The sequence below is a fragment of the Gymnoscopelus microlampas genome (genome assembly GCF_963454915.1).
Source record: "Gymnoscopelus microlampas genome assembly, chromosome: 12".
Classification (NCBI taxonomy): domain Eukaryota; kingdom Metazoa; phylum Chordata; class Actinopteri; order Myctophiformes; family Myctophidae; genus Gymnoscopelus; species Gymnoscopelus microlampas.
The window spans coordinates 2,394,923-2,416,173 of record NC_139949.1 but is presented as its reverse complement, the minus strand read 5'-3'; the positions used below and the strand labels follow the sequence as shown (position 1 = coordinate 2,416,173).

Sequence of the window (21,251 nt, the reverse complement as noted above, 5' to 3'; positions counted from 1 at the left end):
ACAGTGCGTACCTACCCCTATGCACATAACAACAAGGCTGTGTGGCAGGCTCTCTTGACGGGAAGAAATACGATAAGACACACACTTTGACACAGATCGGTGGGCCCAGACGTCTAGTTGGACAAGCTCAGATAGACAGTAGCAAAAACAATAGCTATCAGGCTGTCTCCTACCAAATATGAGGGTACAGGCACATACAAATGAAATACATATTCATCAAATCTATCAGTACCTTTTATCAAAATATGTACTGGAGAACTCATCACCGTTGATTCTGGAAAACTCATCACCGTTAATTCCCCTTCTACGTAAGGACGAAGAAGCTCACTAAAAAAACTAGTGATGCTCTGGACATGCAGAAGATTTCCCTCCACTCCTCCTCAATCAAAGCCCCTGTCAAGAAATTGTCCCACCAGATGCTGGTTGGACCGGGTCAGATCCAAAACCGTTGTTTCTTGCGGACTTTAAAGTAATATTGGCCACAGCAGAAGCCTTGGCATGCTGGTGAAGTGGTGCAGTTCATGTAACGATGCTAAGTTGAGTTGTAAAGTTGCAAATTAGTCCCAAAATTGCCAAGCAAACATAAACAACCAGTTAAATAGACGTCATATTTATTGTTGTCGTTCCCAGGCGCATGCTCACCGCTAAAAGCAACAATTGGCATGTCTACACAGTTCCACAGAATCGGATATTTTTGAAAATTTTCACTTTTTCATCTGTTTTCGTGTGGCTGAAAGGCCAAACGCCTTTTTACTAAATGTGCATTTTGAAAAAGGTAGGAGAGACAGACAAGGTTTATTTCTAAACAATGACTACATCATTCATTAGGAGAGACAGACAAGGTTTACTTCTAAACACAAAATGTAATTAAATCATTAAATTGTTTTTAAATGGATTTAGTATCTTAGAGTAAAGACATAGCGTGCATTAAATGATACCAGGTCAGATGTGCCCAGTGCAACAGGCCGGCTCACAAAACTCCATAGGAGATGTTGCTTGAATCTATATTCTGTTCTTTATTGTTTATTTCTCATCTCAAATGTTTTCCCAAAAAATATTATTTAGTTTATGTTTAGCTGTAAAATGACTGATTGTACACATGGCTGCCATGTTGGATACAGCAACAACCAATCATGGCTGCCATGTTGGATACAGCAACAACCAATCACCATGTACTGTTAATCATTGCAGACAGCTGAATTCAGCGATTGACCAATCAGAACCAAGCTGTGTAATAAATACATTATAATGTGTGGACATGTAGGGTGTCATGGTGTAATGGTAGATATCTCTGCACCAGTCTGCACTGTTGAGCACAATCGTCGACTATGATGAAAAATGTCTGTCGACTACCTTTTTATACTGATGAAACTAAATAAAATCCATCAAGACTAAAACTTGACTTAATTGACAATTTTGTCAACAAATGAAAACTTGACTAAAATGGGAGAGACTAGTGGAGAAGATATACACGCACGCACACACGCACATGTACTAAGTTCAAAAACGTACAAATGAAGTACAAATCGCTGCTTTCCGGCAGAAACCAGCTAACTCCATTTTGACAATTTGCATATTTTTTTCCATAAATCAGGGCCATTGAACACCCTTTATGTCTGTGTGTTGGTAAAAAAACATATTGAATTGAAATATTGAATATTGAAAAGCATTAAAAAGCGCTTTTGACAAAACCAGCTAACTCCATTGGATTCTCAAACTTTCTGCTAAACCAGCTAACTCCACCAGAGGTTTTGCTGACTCCAGGCTCCACCCCCTTTTGACCTCCAACCTCATTGTGAGCTTGGAGGTCCATTCAGCTGTTCTTATCAATGATGAACAAAACTCCTAACTCCACTTTTTTTCATTTCCTGAAAAATGAACATTTTGGAGTTAGCTGGTTTCTGCCGGACAGCAGAGAAATGAAAATAGCCGATGTACAAGTGAGCTTGTAGATCTGTTAGTTTTGCTATTCATGCGTGACACTGTCACATGAAGTATACAACAGGTTATTATTTTATGAAAAACAAGATAATACAAGATGTATGCCCTACAGCTACTGTATGGTGATATTATGTGTTATGGTGGTATGGTTATTATTACGTACTTTGTTATCTATTTTTTTTTCTTGAATTAACTTGATAAAAAAATCTTAGTACAATTATTTACTTTGTATTCAATTATTAATCTCCTGCTTTAGATTGCCTGCAATAAAAGCACAATTATGTAAAAACATAATTCAGACTTTTCTAAATATCAATACATCAATGCATTGATAACTGTTTTTGTAAATGTATTGACACACCTGTGTGATTTTACACCTTTAATACAATTCAACTTGAACTTGAACTGTGCTTGCTGCAGTGTGCTGTCTATCTTTATGTGTGTAATACTGCCACCTTGAGGCCTTGCATGTACAGTACATTGTATGTGGTATGTACTTTAGCCAAATTGGTAATCCTCTACACCTGGTCAGGCTCACCAAGTGAGTTAATTAGGGGATTAGTTAGTTTTCTGAATCAGTTCAGTGCAAACCAGCACACTGTCAAGAGCACTCTGCATGTTGAGTGAATCCTTTCTATCAGGCCTTGGACAAGATAAGTCTTTTTACTGTTCTGCCCTTACAATATGTATAGTATAGAGTCTGTATGGCTTGGCAGACTGGCATCGTTTAGGGTTCTTTACTGAGGGTCACTTAAATTGTAAAACTGAAAATACAGAAAATAGAAAACACAAACATTTGTGTCATAATCCAAACATATTCTTATGCATCACAAGATTGCAAAAACATCACATGTTGTAGTAGCTGTACTAATTACATTCAAAATCTTAAAGCTCATGTTTTTATGTTTGCTAAGATCTGTCCTAACATGATTGTTTAAGTTAGATTTTGAATGTAATTAGTACAGCTACTACAACATGTGATGTTTTTAGAGCTTGTCTAAAGCTTTTGTTACAAACTGTACAAGCCAACGGCTTTTCACCTGTATGAATCCTCATGTGTGTTTTCAGAGTTTGAGCTTGTCTAAAGCTTTTGTTACAAACTGTACAAGCAAACAGCTTCTCATGTGCATCTTAAAGGAACCTTTGCGAGTGAATTGTTTGCCACAATCTGTACAACTAAAGCTTTTCTTCTCCTCGCACTCCTCTTCATCCATGTGTTCAGTTGAGGTGCTGGCTACAGGCTCTGGGGCAACCAGGGCCTCTGGCTCCCTAGGCGGGCTCACTTCAGTGATGTCAGATTCAGCATGGACTTCAGCATTCTCCCGCTTCTTTATCTCCAACTCAATCCGCCTCATCCTGCGACAGTATTACACTTCATCGTCTTTGGAGTCAATCTTCTGTAGGTCCACCTCCTCCTGTTGTTCACGTCCATCCTTACTCAGTCTAGTACACTTGGAGATTATTCTGGCCATTTCTCTGTTATAGGCTGTCCCATTTTGCCTGTAGAGATCTGACTTCCAAAGCTCGTCCGCCATCTCTCTCTGCTTCTCTGCTTCTCTGCTTCTCTGTGGCTCTTCTTAGGCCGTGAATGGCTACGGCAGGGGAGGGGCTGTTGCCAAACACATGCACCCTCATTCTAAACTCTGCCAGGTCCTTTGAGAGATCATTGTCTTGATGCCACAGGAACCTCAAGTAGTCACGATGATCTTCACGTACGATAAAGCAGTAGAACATCTGTTCGATGTCTGCTGTGACTGTGATTTGTTCTCTGCGGAAGCGCATCAACACTCCCAGGAGTGAGTTGTTGAGGTCAGGACCTCTTAAGAGCGTGTCATTGAGTGAGATGCCTTCGTGTTTTGCACTTGAGTCGAATACGACTCGTATTTGATTTGGTTTCTGAGGGTGGTAAACGCCGAATATTGGGAGATACCAACACTCATCTTACTTAATATGTAGAGGTGGGGCAGGTTCGGCCTGTTCGCTATCAAACATCTTCTGCATAAATCCAAGGAAATGTTCCCTCATTTCTGGCCTTTTCTGTAAAGTACGTCTCAGTGACGTAAGCCGTTTTTCTGCTTGGCTCCGATTGTTTGGAAGACGTCTTCTTAGAGATCGAAATGTTAGAGGTGCCACCCACCTAATTGTATCATCTTTGTACACGTCCTTCTGCATTATATCAAGGAAGGCTTTATCGTCAATGGATAAGGCTATCTTGTCGTCTTCTGGAGTTTGTTTGAACACCTCGCTCCCGAGGTTGCTGATCTCATCAAATGTGTCAGAGTTCTTGTAGTTCTCTTTAAAGACAAGGTGTCTAGGACAAGGCTCAAGATAAGATGGACGGCCATTACTGAGGATGTTTGTCTTGTGGACATTGACCGTAGTAGTCCTGTGAGCTCCTTGCAAACAGACTTCTCCCACAAAAACCCAACCTAAGTCGAGACGTTGAGCGAATGGCAAGATGTAAGGTCCATTGTACTGCTGTCTCACCTTGTGGACTTCAAGGACATCTCTTCCAAGCAATAGCAGAATGTTGGCGTCATGATCAACAGGTGGAATCTGGTTTGCAAGAGGTCCGAGATAAGTGTAGTGACTTGTGATTTCTGGGGATGGGATTTCCGACCTGTCATCAGGTATACTGTCACATTCAATGAGGGTTGGCAGTTGAACATGTGTCTTGCCATCAAGCGATTCCACCATGTCATTTTGTGCCCTTCTACCTGCTGTCTCAATGATGCCTTAACAGGTCTTTAAGGTGTATGGAAGAGACTTGACTCCGATGTCGAAGAACTCCTTCCTTGCCAAAGATCTGTTACTTTGATCATCCAATACTATGTATACTTTGGTGGCCTTTTCTCTGTGCCCAGCCGGGTACACTTTTGCCAAACATATCTTCGAGCACGATCTCGCTGTAGCTCCTTCGCCACACACCTCTGTACATTTAGTAGTGACGGTTGACTCTCCATCCTCTGGATTATCACTTTGCTCCCCGCCTTGATCTTCCTGCGGGGATACGTTTGTCACCTTTACTGGGGCCGGTCCAGGATGTAATGCAGACAGGTGTCTTTCACTGTTGCATTCACGACAGTATATTGGCCGATCACAGTCCTTTGCGTAATGTTGTGTTGATGAGCAACATCTGAAGCATATGTTTCTGTCTTTAAGATACGCCTTGCGTTCATCCAACGGTTTGTTTCTGAAGGTTCGACAATTTCTGAGAGGATGTGGCATGTGATGAAGAGGGCACTCTTTACGTGGATCGTTTGTTGCAATCTTTGGCTGACTCTCTTGAGACTCAGATTGAAGAGAAGGATTAATTTCTGACTCTGATTTCACATCTGTCTTCCGTACCGCCACGGCAGGTCTGTAACCTTGGTTTGCAGGTTTCTCTGGTTTACAGCTGCTGGCACTGCCTGAAGCTAAAGTAGCGAAACGGGGGTCATTTCGTACCTTCGCTTGTTCATAGACAAACCTGACAAACTCAGAGAAAGGTGGGTAGGTAACTAGGTGATCTGTCTTATATCTAGAAACATGCATTATCCACCTTTCCTGCAAATGATATGGTAGTTTTTCAGCTATCGGGCTGACCCCTCTTGAGTTGTCTAAATAGGCGAGGCCTTGCAGGTAGTCACCCTCTTTTGCTGGTCAGTGTCAGCTTTGTTTGCTGAGATCTGTCCTAACATGATTGTTTAAGTTAGATTTTGAATGTAATTAGTACAGCTACTACAACATGTGATGTTTTTGCAATCTTGTTCTGCCCTTACAATACGTATAGAGTCTGTATGGCTTGGCAGACAGCTTACAAAGTGGTCCCAAAAAAGCTCCTTAGACACTGGCATCGTTTAGGGTTCTTTACTGAGGGTCACTTAAATTGTAAAACTGAAAATACAGAAAATAGAAAACACAAACATTTGTGTCATAATCCAAACATATTCTTATGCATCACAAGATTGCAAAAACATCACATGTTGTAGTAGCTGTACTAATTACATTCAAAATCTAACTTAAACAATCATGTTAGGACAGATCTCAGCAAACAAAGATGACACTGACCTTGCCCTGCAAGCACAAAACACTGTCCTCAAGTGTGTACAGCAAGAGTGTTTCAAAGAAGAGATTACGTGTTTAAAGGAAGGCAAAGAAATCATGAAGTCTAGTCCAGTAAAGAAACTCAACCCCATCCTTGATAAGGACTCTTTGCTCAGAGTTGGGGGCCGTTTGACAACTTCTGATCTAACATGGGAAGAAAAACACCCAATAATCATTCCCAAGAACCACCACATTTCTAAGTTGTTTGTGAGACACTACCACGAACATGTTGCTCACCAACGTCACCTTACAGAGGGGGCAGTGTGATCGGGGGCTTGTGGATTATTGGGGGCAAGAAGGTCATCTCTAGCGTAATCCACAAATGTGTAATCTGCCGGAAGTTTAGAGGGAAGTCAGCTGAGCAGCAAATGTCAGACTTACCTGTGGACCGACTCACCCCAGGGCCTCCGTTCTTCTGTGTCTGTTTAGATGTTTTCGGTCCATGGAAGGTGACATCCCGCCGTACTAGGGGGGGTTCTGCTGAAAGCAAGAGGTGGGCTGTTCTTTTCACTTGTTTAAGTATGAGGGCGGTACACATTGAAGTAATCGAAACCATGACTATGTTGAGTTTCATCAATGCGTTGAGACGCTTCTTTGCCATCAGGGGACCAGCCAAGGTCATCCGTTCAGACAGGGGGACCAATTTTGTTGGCGCCTGCAGGGAATTGAACATCAACACTGATGACAAGCAACTCAAAACCTGCCTGCAAGACCAAGGATGTGTTTGGATTTTCAATCCTCCTCATGCCTCTCATATGGGAGGCGTATGGGAGAGGATGCTTGGCATTGCACGAAGAATACTCGATGCCATGCTTCTTGATGTACATACTCGTTTGACTCACGAAGTCTTAGTCACCTTAATGGCGGAAGTAATGGCTGTAATGAACAGCCGGCCATTAGTACCTGTCTCAACAGATCCAAACATGCCAGCAGTGCTGACACCTGCAATGATCCTGAATCAAAAGACGGGAAAGTTACCTGCACCTTCAGGAGACTTCAGCACCACAGACCTTTACTCGAAACAGTGGAGGTAAGTGCAAAGTCTCGCAAATGCCGTTTGGAAGCGGTGGAGGGAAGAATACCTTTCGACTCTTCAGCCCAGAATGAAATGGCAGAGCCATAAACCCAATCTTCAAGTGGGAGATGTAGTCCTGCTCAAAGACTCCCTGACGTTTCTGAGACAATACCAAGCAAGGACAACAGAGTACGGAAGGTAAAGGTCAAAGTTGCCAAAGGAGGAAACCCTAAAGAGTTCCTGAGACCTATATCAGAATTTGTATTGCTTTTTTCAAGAGGAAAGGATTAATGGCATAATCACAATCATACCATGGGGGGGGGGGGGGGGGGTGTGCTGTCTATCTTTATGTGTGTAATACTGCCACCTTGAGGCCTTGCATGTACAGTACATTGTGTGTGGTATGTACTTTAGCCAAATTGGTAATCCTCTACACCTGGTCAGGCTCACCAGGTGAGTTAATTAGGGGATTAGTTAGTTTTCTGAATCAGTTCAGTGCAAACCAGCACACTGTCAAGAGCACTCTGCATGTTGAGTGAATCCTTTCTATCAGGCAAAAACATCACATGTTGTAGTAGCTGCAGAGCCGGCGCGCCCTATTAGGCAGAGTAGGCAGTTGCCTAGGGCGCCACTAGGGGGGGGGGCGCAAAAAAAAAAAAAAAAAAAAAAACATTTTTTTTTTTCCCCCAGAATCTAGGTGGCGCTGTGGCAGAAAACGGTGGCGGTGCGGGGGGGGGGCGCCAGGAAAAATATTGCCTAGGGCGCCAAATTACCTAGCACCGGCACTGAGTAGCTGTACTACTTACATTCAAAATCTAACTTAAAGCTCATGTTTTAATGTTTGCTAAGATCTGTCCTAACTTGATTGTTTAAGTTAGATTTTGAATGTAATTAGTACAGCTACTACAACATGTGATGTTTTTGCAATCTTGTGATGCATAATAATATGTTTGGATTATGACACAAATGTTTGTGTTTTCTATTTTCTGTATTTTCATTTTTACAATTTAAGTGACCGTCTGTAAAGAGACCACTTGGGACCACTTTGTAAGCTGTCTGCCAAGCCATATAGACTCTATACTATACGTATTGTAAGGGCAGAACATGCATTATATTAGTTACACTTTGACTGAAGAATTGATACAAATATATATTTTAAAAACATCGATTGTCCTTTTTTGAGAGCTTGTAGATCTGTTATTTTCGAATAAATGGACTGGATTGGTTAATGTATGTTATGCAATAGTAATCTAAATGATTTGATGAACACAAATTCAATCATACATTCAGTATTTCATACATTGTAGTGGTTCTCAAAGTGAGGTCCAGGGACACTTGAGGGGGTTCCAAATGGACCCTTACATGTCTGTAACTCTGAGAGTGTACACATGGAACCAAATGGACCCTTACGGGTCTGTAACTCTGAGAGTGTACAAATGGAACCAAATGAACCCTTACGGGTCTGTAACTCTGAGAGTGTACAAATGGAACCAAATGGACCCTTACAGGTGTGTAACTCTGAGAGTGTACAAATACAAAGTGAGGTCAGTGAGCAGTGGTGATAAGAGGTGAGGTGGTCACCTCAACACACCCAGATGTTTTTACTCTCCACCCAGCCCTGGGAACCTCAAAGGTGTTTGAACTTTAGGTGGATGAGTGTAGCTGCCTTTAGAGGTGTATGTATGTGCTCAGATCACGCACGCACGCACGCACGCACGCACGCACGCACGCACGCACGCACGCACACACACACACACACACACACACACACACACACACACACACACACACACACTATTTTCGCATTGACATGTTTAAAGCTAAATACATTTTACCCTTAAAATCAATACATTTTATTTCAATTGAGTATTGTTATTTCATAATCATAATTAGTTTGATTATAACTGATTATAAATCCCAGATTGATTGATTCCTCTTTGACTTGACTGGCATGTAGTGTGAAGACTGCAGTATTCAGATTTCACCAGAAGATGTCAGTGCAAGTCAGAGGTTATCGTGTCAGTAAGATGGTAGCAGTTGTTGGAAAAAAGCCACAGACATTCGTATGCATTTGTGGCTTGTGGAAAAAAAAAAAAATCTTTTAAGGACTTTTTTTTTAATTCAACAGAAATGCAAAACTAAAATCACTTTATAAAGACCTTTTATTGGTTCATCTTAAGATCACTATGATTCACTCAGCACGAGCATATTTGGAATATTTGTGTACACACCCAGTAGTTGTGATGTTCACTCACAGGGTTTATTTCTGTCTACGCCAGTAGTCTGGTATGTACAGTACAGTACAGTACAGTATCGGTCCAACCTGTCAGACACCTTCACCTTTCTGTTCCCTGTGCTCTGCTCCCTCCTGTCATCTATTTACACCTTAAAAGAGACATCATAAATGACACCGCCTACAAGCTGTCTGATGCATTTCCGTATCGATAGAGAACACAGTCTGTTTAACGTTGTATTCAACACCTGCTTGATATTTCTGCTAATATTTTATCGCAGCTTATTTCACCAGAAGTTGTCTTTGGACATGGCTGCTAAAACTCCTAAAAAGCTCATCTCAGACGCTCTTAAGGATCTGGGCCGTTTTGCTTGATCTCAGAGAAGAACCACGCATTTATAAATGTGACATCGAGGATAAGAGTAGAATACAGATTACTGATCAATTAGTTGAAACTTTCACTGAGGACAGAGCCATAGAAGTTACACTGAAGATTATGAAAGAGATCGACTGCAACAATGTTACCAAGGATCTGGGTATGTTTTTATCTTAATAGAGGACTTTGTGTAGGCAGTGATGTTTGATTTGTTTGATTATAATTACAAAGAATAGAGATTGTATATCATATAGATGGGGGGGGGGGGGGCAAAGTAGTTAATATAGCAATCATATTAACCACTTTATCCATTTATATGCTTGATATTCAAAAATGGCAGATTTACCACCTCTTTGTACATCTGCTATTTTGAACATTTCTGAAAAATATTGAACATTTTATTATTTCATTTTTACATCATCTTCTCTTCTGTTGGTGCCAGGCACAAAACAGATGGGGGTCCACGGCCAAATAATATCAATTTGGGCGTCCTTGACATTAAAAAGTTTGAGAACCACTGATACCCAAGAAACAGCGGTGTCATGGTGATTTTTTTACTGTCAGGACGGTTTACTGTCACCGAGCGCATTTTATTTTACCTTAAATTAGGAAACTTGTTTGTATAGGAGATGTTTTTAAGCTTAGTTTCGGAATGCCATGAATTATAGAGCTGAAACGTTAGCTTTGAATGAGTATCTCTCTCTTCTTTGACGGTGGCTGAGGCATTGTTGCGTGCAGATAGGATACTGGTAGTCTTGCGTAGCCAGACAAATGAAGCATAGCGTTAGTTCATGCAGGACACGGAAGTCGTGCACGCCAAAGCTGTAACCAGCAGTCAGTCAGCTGATGTGAACATCAGCTTTCTATTCCCCATTCACAGCCCAGCTGGTCATTACATCACACACTCATTATCCAATCACAGCTCACGCTTGAGCAAAGAGGTTCCTATAAATATGGCTTCATATTCTCTACGTCTTTCTTGGTCGCTGAACCAATGCATTTTGCTAGCTCCTCCTCCACCCCAGCCTCCACCTTTTGATTAGAGTCTGCCATAGGCTCAAATACTTGTGATTATCATGTATATCTGCTTTGTTTAGAGTCTGGCTTAGGCTCAAATACTTGTGGTTATCATGTATATCTGCTGTTTAAAATCTTGCTAGGCTCAAATACTTGTGTTTATCATGTATCTGCTAATTCTAACTAATATGTTAATGTATTGCTTATTGTTGTCATTGTATCCCTATGGGGGATTTGCTTAAGCATTCTCTGAATATATGCTTAGCAGGCTGCTTCGACAAAATTCAGTGAATATTCTCCCAAGAGTGGAGCTTTAACGCCAAGCTTAACTGTATTCCATTTGTGGCAATAAATGGTTCTTTATCTACTAAGACGAGAGTGTTTCTGATTGAACTATTCCACAATCTCTGAATGCTATATAGAGTCTGGAACTACACTTGGCCACCGATCAGATTAAAATGCTTTTTATTGAACAATACGGATGATACGGGTACTTCTGAGAGCCCATACATAAATGTAACATCCTTGGCCATGGGATAAGCACTTTATATTTGAAATATGAACATTTATGTAGATGTACGGGTCATAAATGGAGAAAGTGCAAACATCAGGTTGAAGTTCATCCATGATGGTCGTAACAGTCGACCGTCCTGTATCAATGGCTATTACTCCCTCTAACATTTCCCATGTTTTTAGTTTATTGAAATAATGTCATGCACATTTGTCCAGTAAATAGCCTACTGCAGGCCTTGTTGACTAGATTTAGAAGATATTTTGAAGCTCTTGCTCCTGAAATTATCGATTATTTTTAAGGGGAAAAGCCATCATTTAACATGCAAGTCAATGGGTGAGAAGCAGAGTTTGCCAGGCGCTGCCAGGCCTGGGTGTGACTAACTTCGCACCACCAGTCACAGAGTGGAGTGGGTGGGCTTAGCGAAGGGTCCATTCCTGCCATACACGCATCAGAGAAGAAGTATGTGGATGTGACATCATTCCAAAAAACGTCCCTTCCACCCGCCCTGGCGATGGGATTTTCAGAAAAACAGCTGTAACTCAGTTGCTGTTTTTTGCATTGAAAACCACTGTTTTTTGCATTGAAAACCACTGTTTTTTGCATTGAAAACCACTGTTTTTTGCATTGAAAACCACTGTTTTCAGTGGGCCCCAGCCCCAAAATGACAGAGCGCGGTTGGAATGTTGTGGTTCGTCTGAATACACAGATCCCTCCGCCTAACCCTTCCCTCCGCCTTTGTTGTTTTTTTGGAACACAATGTTGCCTCCACGGCGTTTCAAATATCATCGGATGAAGGTAATTACGCTGGCAAGGGGATAACAAACAAGGTTTAATACCTTGGCGGGTGATGTATTAAAAAAATGTAAAAAAAAGTACTGGGTTTGGTGATGTTCTATAATGTCTGAATCAGCTTTGTTTGTGTGTGTTTACATGCTAAAAGAGTAGGGTTGCCAACAGTCCCGTATTAGCCGGGACGCCCCGTATTTGAGCCAAAAGGGGCGTGTCCCGTACGGGACTTTGTTTGTCCCGGACTCCGGTGTAAAGGGAAAAATAAAAAATATATTTCTGTTTGCGCACACTGCAGTGTCTGGATGCGTGTTTGTATGCTTTATGAGATGGGCGCTAGGACCGCTCAGTTGACAGGGCAGGCACAGTGCTCGCACGAGTGCTTGTGTGTGTGTGTGTGTGAGATTTTCTCCGGTGGGAACGGCATCATTGTTTGTGTGGCATGTCAGCCTGTTCCCAACCCTAACCCTAACCCTAAAACCGAAATAAAGTAACAAAAAAAAGTAACTTTATCCGCGGGAAACCCGAAAAAAAATCGCGCAGCGCGCGCACACGGGGGACCCATGCGCGCGTGCATGTGTCCCGTTTCTCCAGTTCTGGATGTTGGCAACCCTATAAAAGAGTGACTTTGAGAGTCAATGAGGAGCATATTTTGAATGATCAATTTCTAATCAATATATTTTTATTTCTCGCCTACATTTGGAGTTGCATCATGGCATCATGGTAAATACACAACCCAAACCTCAAGTGGTCTTGCTCAAGTGGTCTTGCCCTTTAACTCGAACGGCTCTGAGTCGGCTCAAGCAGACTTTGCAACGCTTCGGCATGGCGACTCGCTCGCCTTAAGGCTGGTGTCTCTCGTGGCTCAAGTCATTAGACGGCCAGTTTTTTTGGCGGAGCCCTTTTACGTCTTGGGTTGGGGGGGGGGGGGGGGGGGGGTGAGACTGTAGCTGTGTCTAGGTGAGACATGACCTTTGATATGATCTAAATGTCTCAATAGAAATGCAGGGAGACAAAGTACAACCACCCCAATTGTATAAGTTATAAGAGACAGTAGAGCGTGTAGATGTTCATTGCAACACTGGTGCTTGTTTCTCACACATGATTTGGCAACACCAAATCATTTATCATTTATGTGGCAACACCCGGAGGCATAAACAAAACCCAAACTTAACTTGTGCTAAAGGGTTTCCCCTTCCGGTGTGGTCGCTACTGTGGCAAAATATTGTTGGACGATAATAATTATGCTACAAAGAGGCAAATGTATAGAGAGCAATGGCAAGTGGACGAAACAATGCGTAAATGTAGTGCGCACGTTGTGGCTAGTGTTGTAGTGACATGTGATATGTTGTTGTTGTGTTGATACTGAAACAATGAAATAGCTTCAGGGGGGTGGCTTCAGCGGGGGACAGGAAGTGCTGACTTTTCTCAATTGTAATATAGGATACTCTACCATACAGATTGTATAAGTTATATTGTATTGACATAATCTATCATACATATTGTATAAGTTATATTGTATTAATATACTGTACCATACAGATTGTTAAAAGCAGTTAAAAGCAGTTACATAGTGAGGCTTTACGTTTGTGAGTGACCAGCAATTATAAAGGATTATGATACTTGACTTTATAAGTCATTATACAATAGCCAATGTACAATATAACAATGTGCTCCAATTAAGCAATATTACACGAGAGGGTGTGCTTTACCGTCATTATTGGCACGACAGTGATGCGGTCAGGAACGAGGCGCCAGCCGAGTTCCGCCAGCATCACTGAAGTGCCAATAATGTAAGGTAAAGCACACCCTCGAGTGTAATATTGCGATTATACAACAGTTACCAACAAAACACATCCAAATGTATTCATATTGTGGGGCAATTAATAATAAAAATGTTTCGCTATTGTCCGTTTCCCTGTAAAGAGAAGAGTTTTTGACTGAGAGACATTAAATAGTCCCTGTAGCAGTGCTTTGAGTTTGAGGCACTGTCTCATCAACACAGCTGAGCTATCAATGCTTGCGCAGTGGAATGAATTCCAGTAGGCTATATGCTCCGTCGTAATACCGTGTCACGCGGCCAAAATAACTGATCTACAAGCTGACAACGCATCGCGATGCGACGCATTGTGAACTTGTAGATCGGCTATTTTGGCCGCGTGACACGGTCGTACGACGGAGCATATAGCCTACTGGACTGTTAACGAAATGGGAGTCATTTTACTTTACACAGGAGGATATTTATAACCTTCTAACCATTGATCAACCGTAAATCCACCAAATTAACAACATAGTCCATTTTGCATAGCTGTTTGTTCTCCGGTGGCGGCGGTGGGTCAGGCTACTGTCTGTTTGTTTTCCTACCGTGGGACAGAGTGACTTCACAGCACAGCTGTGCCATATAATGGTCTAATCAGGTGCGGACTGGACTGCACTGCGGAGTGATTTATTAATGTGATTCGGCCCGTGCTATGATGCTGGTTTGAAGCACGGCTAGAAAGCTATTTCAACCAATCAGATTGCTTGGTGGGAACTACCTGTTGTATAATGTACAATATAACAATGTGCTCCATTGCAATGTGTTGGGCGCTTGTATATCTGCTATATTCACATGTTGTTGTTTTTCTTCTTTTCTTCAGTTTTGAACTGTAATTCATTCCAGGCATTATTCATATTTATGCTGTTCTTTAAAATTATATGATTTTATCTTCCTTCCAACAGAACAAGCAGTCAACCTGAAGAACCAACTGGAGTCTGACCTCAAGTCTCTCCATGACACCAGGAACAAATACAAAGAGTTTCAACAGACATACAACACAGTGATTGAACACAACAAGAAGAAGGTGGAGACCACAGAGAAACAGATCAAAGCAGAGCTTGAAAAGCTCCACCAGTTCCTGAGAGAGGAAGAGAAGACCAGACTGGAAGCTCTGAGGGAGGAAGAGAAGAAGAAGGCACAGACTGTCAACAGAGAGATGGAGAACATTAGGAGGAAGATTTTGTCTCTCACCGACAACATCTCTGCTGTAGAACAAGAGCTGCAGAAATCCATTCGTCACAGAGTCCAGTGTCCAGTGTCAGAACCACAGCTGGTGTCAGGAGTTATGATAGACGTGTCCAAATACCTGGGAAACCTGACCTACAGAGTCTGGGAGAAGATGAAGGAGAAGGTCAAGTTCACTCCTGTCATTCTGGACCCAAACACAGCATCCGGCAGACTCTGTCTGTCTGAAGACCTGACCAGTGTGAGACGTACAGCAGACACAAAGCAGCAGCTTCCTGACAACCCAGAAAGGTTCACTGTGTATCCCAGTGTTCTGGGTTCAGAGGGTTTCAGTTCAGGAAAACACAGCTGGGAGGTGGAAGTGGGAGACAATCCCTGCTGGTCTATACTGCCCTGCCAAGCCAAAGAGCAGTAACTACGTTTTTGGACACACCGACTTATTTGGGTATCCCAAAGGTCAAAATAGCCTTTGTGATGTTGGGGGATAAACAATTACCTTAAGAACAGATGTACAATTAGTGTAATATCACTTATATGCCGATATCTCATTTGGCTGACCAGTTGAATCACTTTTAAACCCATTTTTCAGTGATTTTTGTTTTCGTAGTTACTGCACTCTGCCTTGGCAGGGCAGTATAGGTGTTGTCAAACAGTCTGTTGACAGGAAGGGAAAGATAACCAACAAACCAGAACATGGAGTATGGTGTTTAAGTCTGATGGATGGGAAGTACTTTAATGGGAATGAAACCATCTCATTCCAGAGGAAACCTCAAAGGATCAGAGTCCTTCTGGACTTTGACCGAGGGAAGGTGTCCTTCTACGACCCTGAAAACATGACTCACATCTACACTCATAGTCATAAACACACTTTCACTGAGAAACTCTTCCCTTATTTCCTTAATGGACCATCTACCATCGATATCAAAGTCTGTCAAGTAGAGACATCTGTCTCTGTGATGTTACAGTTATAGCAGTAAGGTAGGTGTGTGTGTGTGTGTGTGTGTGTGTGTGTGTGTGTGTGTGTGTGTGTGTGGGTGTGCATGTGAGTGTGCATGCGTGTGAGACAGTGGACAGGAAGGAGAGACAGACAGGGAGTAGAGAGACTGACAGAGAGGAGACGGACGGACGGACGGACGGACGGACGGACAGGGAGGGAGGGAGGGAGGACAGACAGACAGACAGACAGACAGACAGACAGACAGACAGGCAGTGAGGAGAGAGAAAAAGGGAGGTGAGACAGATTATCACCCTGAAGAGCTTTATTTCTAAACGATGACCTCATCATTCATTATCCTGTTTATTACACGACTACTTAATAAAGACAGTAATACATTGACACAAAATGTAATGAAAGTATTTCATTGATTTTAAATGGATTTAGTTTCGTACACAGTGGACTGTTTAGCTGTAAAATGTGTTTGTATACAGTACATGGCTGCATAGGTTATATATATATATATATATATATATATATATATATATATATATATATATATATATATATATATATATATGGCAGAAAAGGGAACATGCATTGGGATTACAACAGCTGAAAAAACAGACATGACAAAGTTTGATGAACAAATGACAACGGTGTCCTTGTGTGTTGACAGCTTGTAGATCTGTTATTTTTTCAAATAGACAAATTATTAAATAGGGCTTAATTGCTAAATGTATGTTTTGCAATAATAATCTAAATATACAAAGTCAATTGTAACTAAAGTTTTTAAATATTTGTAACCGAGTAAAAAGTAAAATTTTACCTATGAGATGTAGTGAAGTATTACTGAAAATAGGATATTTATAGGATTTTAACATTACTGTACGCACGCACGCACGCACGCACGCACGCACGCACGCACGCACGCACGCACGCACGCACGCACACACACACACACACACACACACACACACACACACACACACACTGATCTACAAGCTACATGTATGAAAGATGTAATGCACTATTTGCAATTGGAAAAGATTCAGAGGGAGTGAAGACACATTTTTACAAGACCTGGCAACCCTTCATCGACCACTTCAATAAGTGCACGCTGACCCCTCCTACATAATAGTTAACAAAAGAACTGGAGCGTTTTTACTAAAAAATAAAAATGTTTTTTTTGTTGGTACCTTTGTATAACTGTTTGTTGTTGCTGTTTTTTATGTTTATTTTTTATTTGAACTCATCCGGAGCAATTACTAAATGATCTGTCATTTTCTTTTCTTGTTTTACATTTTATAGGTGTTGTTCATACTCTGATGTGATTGTCATGTAACAAACCCCCCCCCCCCCAAAAAAAAAAAGATGAGGTGAGGAAAAGATGAAGAGATGCGTTATGAGCTTGTATATCTGCTATAGCCAACCAATGGGCTGTGTGTATATATATATATATATTTATATATATAAAATCTAGAATGACACCAGTGCTTTCCCGGTTTTACTGGGTTAAGTGCCGTCATCACTATTTCAAAAGTTCCACGAATCATGCATGCATTATTGTTTGAATCTTGACTTGACTTAAACCAATGATTCATTTAGTTTTTTTTTTTTAATCAAATAGACTAACACGGCCTATTTGTACTGCAACCTGATGCATAAACCTTTGTTTTATGCCGCAGGGGAAGTTCAGTCAGCAACCGAGTGTCGAAACTGTGTTGCCGTGTGTGTGTGTGTGTGTGTGTGTGTGTGTGTGTGTGTGTGGGGTGCATTTCTCCTTTCGACATGTCGCCTTTCCGACGTTGACGAACCCTATACCTAACCCTAACCCTAACCCTAACCGCACGCGGAAGCCACTAGTCGGAGTGGTGAGATGTCGGAATGGAGAGTGAACACCGTGTGTGTGTGTGTGTGCGCGTGCGTGCGTGCGTGCGTGCGTGCGTGTGTGTGTGGGTGGGGGGGGTATGAATATTGAACCAAAGAAAAGTACTGTATTAACATGAGCTTGTGTCTAAATAATAATTACATTGGATCCATTGGGTATGTTTTTTGTAAAGTAACATGACAGCGATGATATTTGTTGCTCAAAAAGCTATGTCACTAGACCACAGTGGCTTCCTGTTTGTCTCTGTGGTTTTGATACGATCATCCTGTACAACATAGATACTGATGTTAACACCGCCTTCACACATGCTGCTATGACACCGTAAAAAGGCATCATAAAGTATAACGCTGCCTTCAAGCTGTCTGATGCATTTCCGTATCGATAGAGAACACAGTCTGTTTTACATTTCTTCTATATTTTAGCGGCTAACTTCACCAGAAGTTGTCTTTGGACATGGCTGCTAAAACTCCTAAAAAGCTCATCTTAGACGCTCTTAAGGATCTGGGCACGTCTGAGATGGAGGAATTCTGCAGCGTTTTGCTTGATCTCAGAGAAGGACCACGCATTTATAAATGTGACATCGAGGATAAGAGTAGAATATAGATTACCGATCAATTAGTTGAAACTTTCACTGAGGACGGAGCCATGGAAGTAACACTGAAGATTATGAAAGAGATCGACTGCAACAATATTACCAAGGATCTGGGTATGTTTTCATCTTACTAGAGGACTTTGTGTAGGCAGTGATGTTTGATTTGTTTGATTATAATTACAAAGAATAAAGACAGAGATTTTATATAATATATACCAGGGTTCTTCAATGTTTTCAGGTCAAGGACCCATTAGCTGAGAAAGAGATGAAGCAGTGATAGCTTGGCGGCGTAGCACGAAAATCGTTCAATTTTGTGATTAAAGCGCCAAATTTGGCAGAAGTGTTGATTGATATATTGGAAACAAAACTGGATATTGGGTCATCAGAAATTCTCACCCTTGTGGGCGTGGCAGGCATTTTTCAAAATGGCCACCAAACCTTCCTAAATCACCCTCTAGCAGCTACAGATTTTGCCTTAGGAAGCTGAAATGTTGCATGAAGGTCAAGTATATGTTTGTGAAGCTGTGTGTGCGTGTTCGTGTCAATTGGTTAAAAGGGGGTGTGGCAATGGGAGTGGCCGATCAAAGAAATTGCATAACTTTGATATAGATGTACAGATTTTCACAAAATGTTGTGGAAAGGTTGGTCATGAACAGCTGAGTAACTGTTCATACCATCTTCCAAAAAGGGGGTGTGGCAGTGGGAGTGGCCTATGGGGCACCAAAACAATCGTTCATTTTATGATGAAAGCACCACATTTGGCGGCTCTGTTGATAGATATACCGGTATGTTGAACAAAACTGGATATTGGGACATCACAAATTCTCACCCTGGTGGGCGTGGCAGCCATTTTTCAAAATGGCCACCAGCGGTTGATCAAATCCTCCTAATTTTTGTCCTAGTAAGCTAACATGTTGCGTGATGTATGTGAGTATGAAGGTGTGTGGGTGTGTTCATGCTAATTACCTAAAAGGGGGCGTTGCAATGGGAGTGGCCTAGTTAGCAGCAATATTTTGGGAGAATTGTTCAAATAGTGATACAAGTTGGACATTTGGTACAAATCATCTTTGGAGATCACGCTTCGATTTAGAAAACCGGGCCACTCCTAAATCAAAGATGGCAGCCATTTTTTTTCAAGATGGCCGCAAACACTGTTTTTGCATTTCTGCATATCTTTTAATTATTTGAGGTCAATCACCAAATAGCACTCCCATAGTATGTTTTTGAACATTTTAAAACAGGAGTTACCATTTCTAACCATCTAAATTAAAACATTTCAAAAACACGCCATACAACTGTGCTCACAGTCAAACTCAACGACAAAATCTCATGACTTCTGAACATGTATAAATGTTTTCCCATCTAGTTCTGTGTCTTCCTCTGTGACTCCAGCCACCCGCATGTCGTCTCTCACCGCATCCTTAAACCACCGCTTTGGCATTTGGCCTTTCGTCAGTGCCACCGTTTCCAAGCCGTACAGCCTCATGGCTGGTCCCCCTACCGTCCTATACATCTTCCCTCTCACTGGTATCCTTCTGTTACAAATAACTCCTGCATACAGAAAAACATCACATGGATGCACCTGGGACATATCAGTGTTGTAGCCTGGGGTTGATCGGTGTTTCGGGTCTCAACATGGGTGGTGGGTACGCAACATACACCCTCGCCGAGGTGACCCGGGCTGGGGTTTGTCAAGCGCCCGACTTACATCCCAGTAGCTACCCACGGTCAGTCCTCTTAGGGCAAGACAGGGCCTCTCAGGCCGCTTATCCGGGGCTACTCTGCCAGGACTGGGGGAGAGCGGAGGATATGGCATGTGGAGGGACTAGGCTCTGTGGATGGCCTCCTGGCCGGGCTCCTCCTTCGTCTCACCAGGTCCAGGACCTGAGCGTTGCACCAGACTCCCCTGTTCTAAACATTTAATTATGGCGTGATGGTTTCTTGGGCCGTGGTGGTACTACAGGCTCCACTTGCAGCTTGCTTGAATAGCCCTCCTTAAAGGCCTCACCATGGATTTGTTGGGCTTCCTCCTCACGGAAGACACAGGCTAGGGCGCTAACCCATATTGCTCCCGGATGCTGTCTACATTCCGGCTGTCAACCGTCTCTCCAGTGGTCACCAAACTATTCCTGGTTGTCACATAGTCTATTCCTTTGAGCCACTATGCATAGAATAACACCGACACTGTCCTCCATCCGTTCCCTCAAAGTACTCCTTCCATTTTCTCAACACACCGTCTGGTTAATAGAACATTTCCAGCCATCCTTCATCACCTTAACCTCTTGCTCATCCTTCCCATCTCAGTACCTGTCTAAACAATCGGTGCAGGTCCTTTTCTCCCTCCTTGATGTCCAACCTTTCATACAACTTCTCATACTCTTTTCCTTAACCCTCACCACTGTTCTCTCCGCCTTACCCCTTATCTCTTTGTACTCCTCCCTACTTTCTTCATCTCTCTGGCTGCCTTTCTTATCTCCTCCCTGAGCTCCACAGAGCATTGTTCTTTCTTCATCTTCACACCTAACATCAGCTCCCAGTACCTACCACAGGACTCAAGCCATGCTACTCGATATGCTGAGTTGGCACCTTCACCGTAAATGGTAACTCCTATTTGAAAATGTTCAAAACATACTATGGGAGTGCTTTTTGGTGATTTGGTAATTTACCTCAAATAATTATAGTCAGAATTATGCAGAAATGCAAAAACAGTCACATTTTGGCAGCCATCTTGAAAAAAATGGCTGCCATCTTTGATTTATGACTGGCCCGGTGTCCTAAATCGAAGTGGGATCTCCGAAGATGATTTGTACCAAATGTCTCGCTTGTATCACCATTTGAACAATTCTCCCAAAAATATTGCTG

At 42.1% G+C, this 21,251-nt stretch overlaps 2 protein-coding genes across 2 annotated transcripts in view; both read left to right on the top strand.

The window, feature by feature from the left end:
• Positions 1-9,685: 9,685 nt before the first annotated feature.
• On the top strand, positions 9,686-15,679 carry LOC311057687 (E3 ubiquitin-protein ligase TRIM35-like). Its single transcript, XM_084074716.1, has 2 exons — positions 9,686-9,811; positions 14,690-15,679. Exons 1-2 carry the CDS (start codon positions 9,772-9,774, stop codon positions 15,385-15,387), a joined length of 738 nt encoding a protein of 245 aa, XP_083930842.1. The 5' UTR covers positions 9,686-9,771; the 3' UTR covers positions 15,388-15,679.
• Positions 15,680-18,196: 2,517 nt separating this feature from the next.
• LOC311056701 (zinc-binding protein A33-like) overlaps positions 18,197-21,251 on the top strand; it is a gene marked incomplete at its 3' end in the record, with an annotated part of 15,175 nt that continues 12,120 nt past the window's right edge. Inside the window, exon 1 of the mRNA XM_084073508.1 lies at positions 18,197-18,503. Within this exon, the coding sequence (XP_083929634.1) occupies positions 18,443-18,503 (61 nt within the window). The 5' untranslated portion in view covers positions 18,197-18,442. The remainder of the gene's footprint in view (positions 18,504-21,251) is intronic.

What these genes read in the sequence shown, in the direction of transcription:
- LOC311057687 (XM_084074716.1), top strand. Translation starts at nt 9,772, where the DNA reads ATGAAAGAGATCGACTGCAACAATGTTACCAAGGATCTGG. An exon ending in CAATGTTACCAAGGATCTGG is followed by an intron (nt 9,812 to 14,689) that starts GTATGTTTTTAT and finishes TCCTTCCAACAG; the next exon opens with AACAAGCAGTCAACCTGAAG.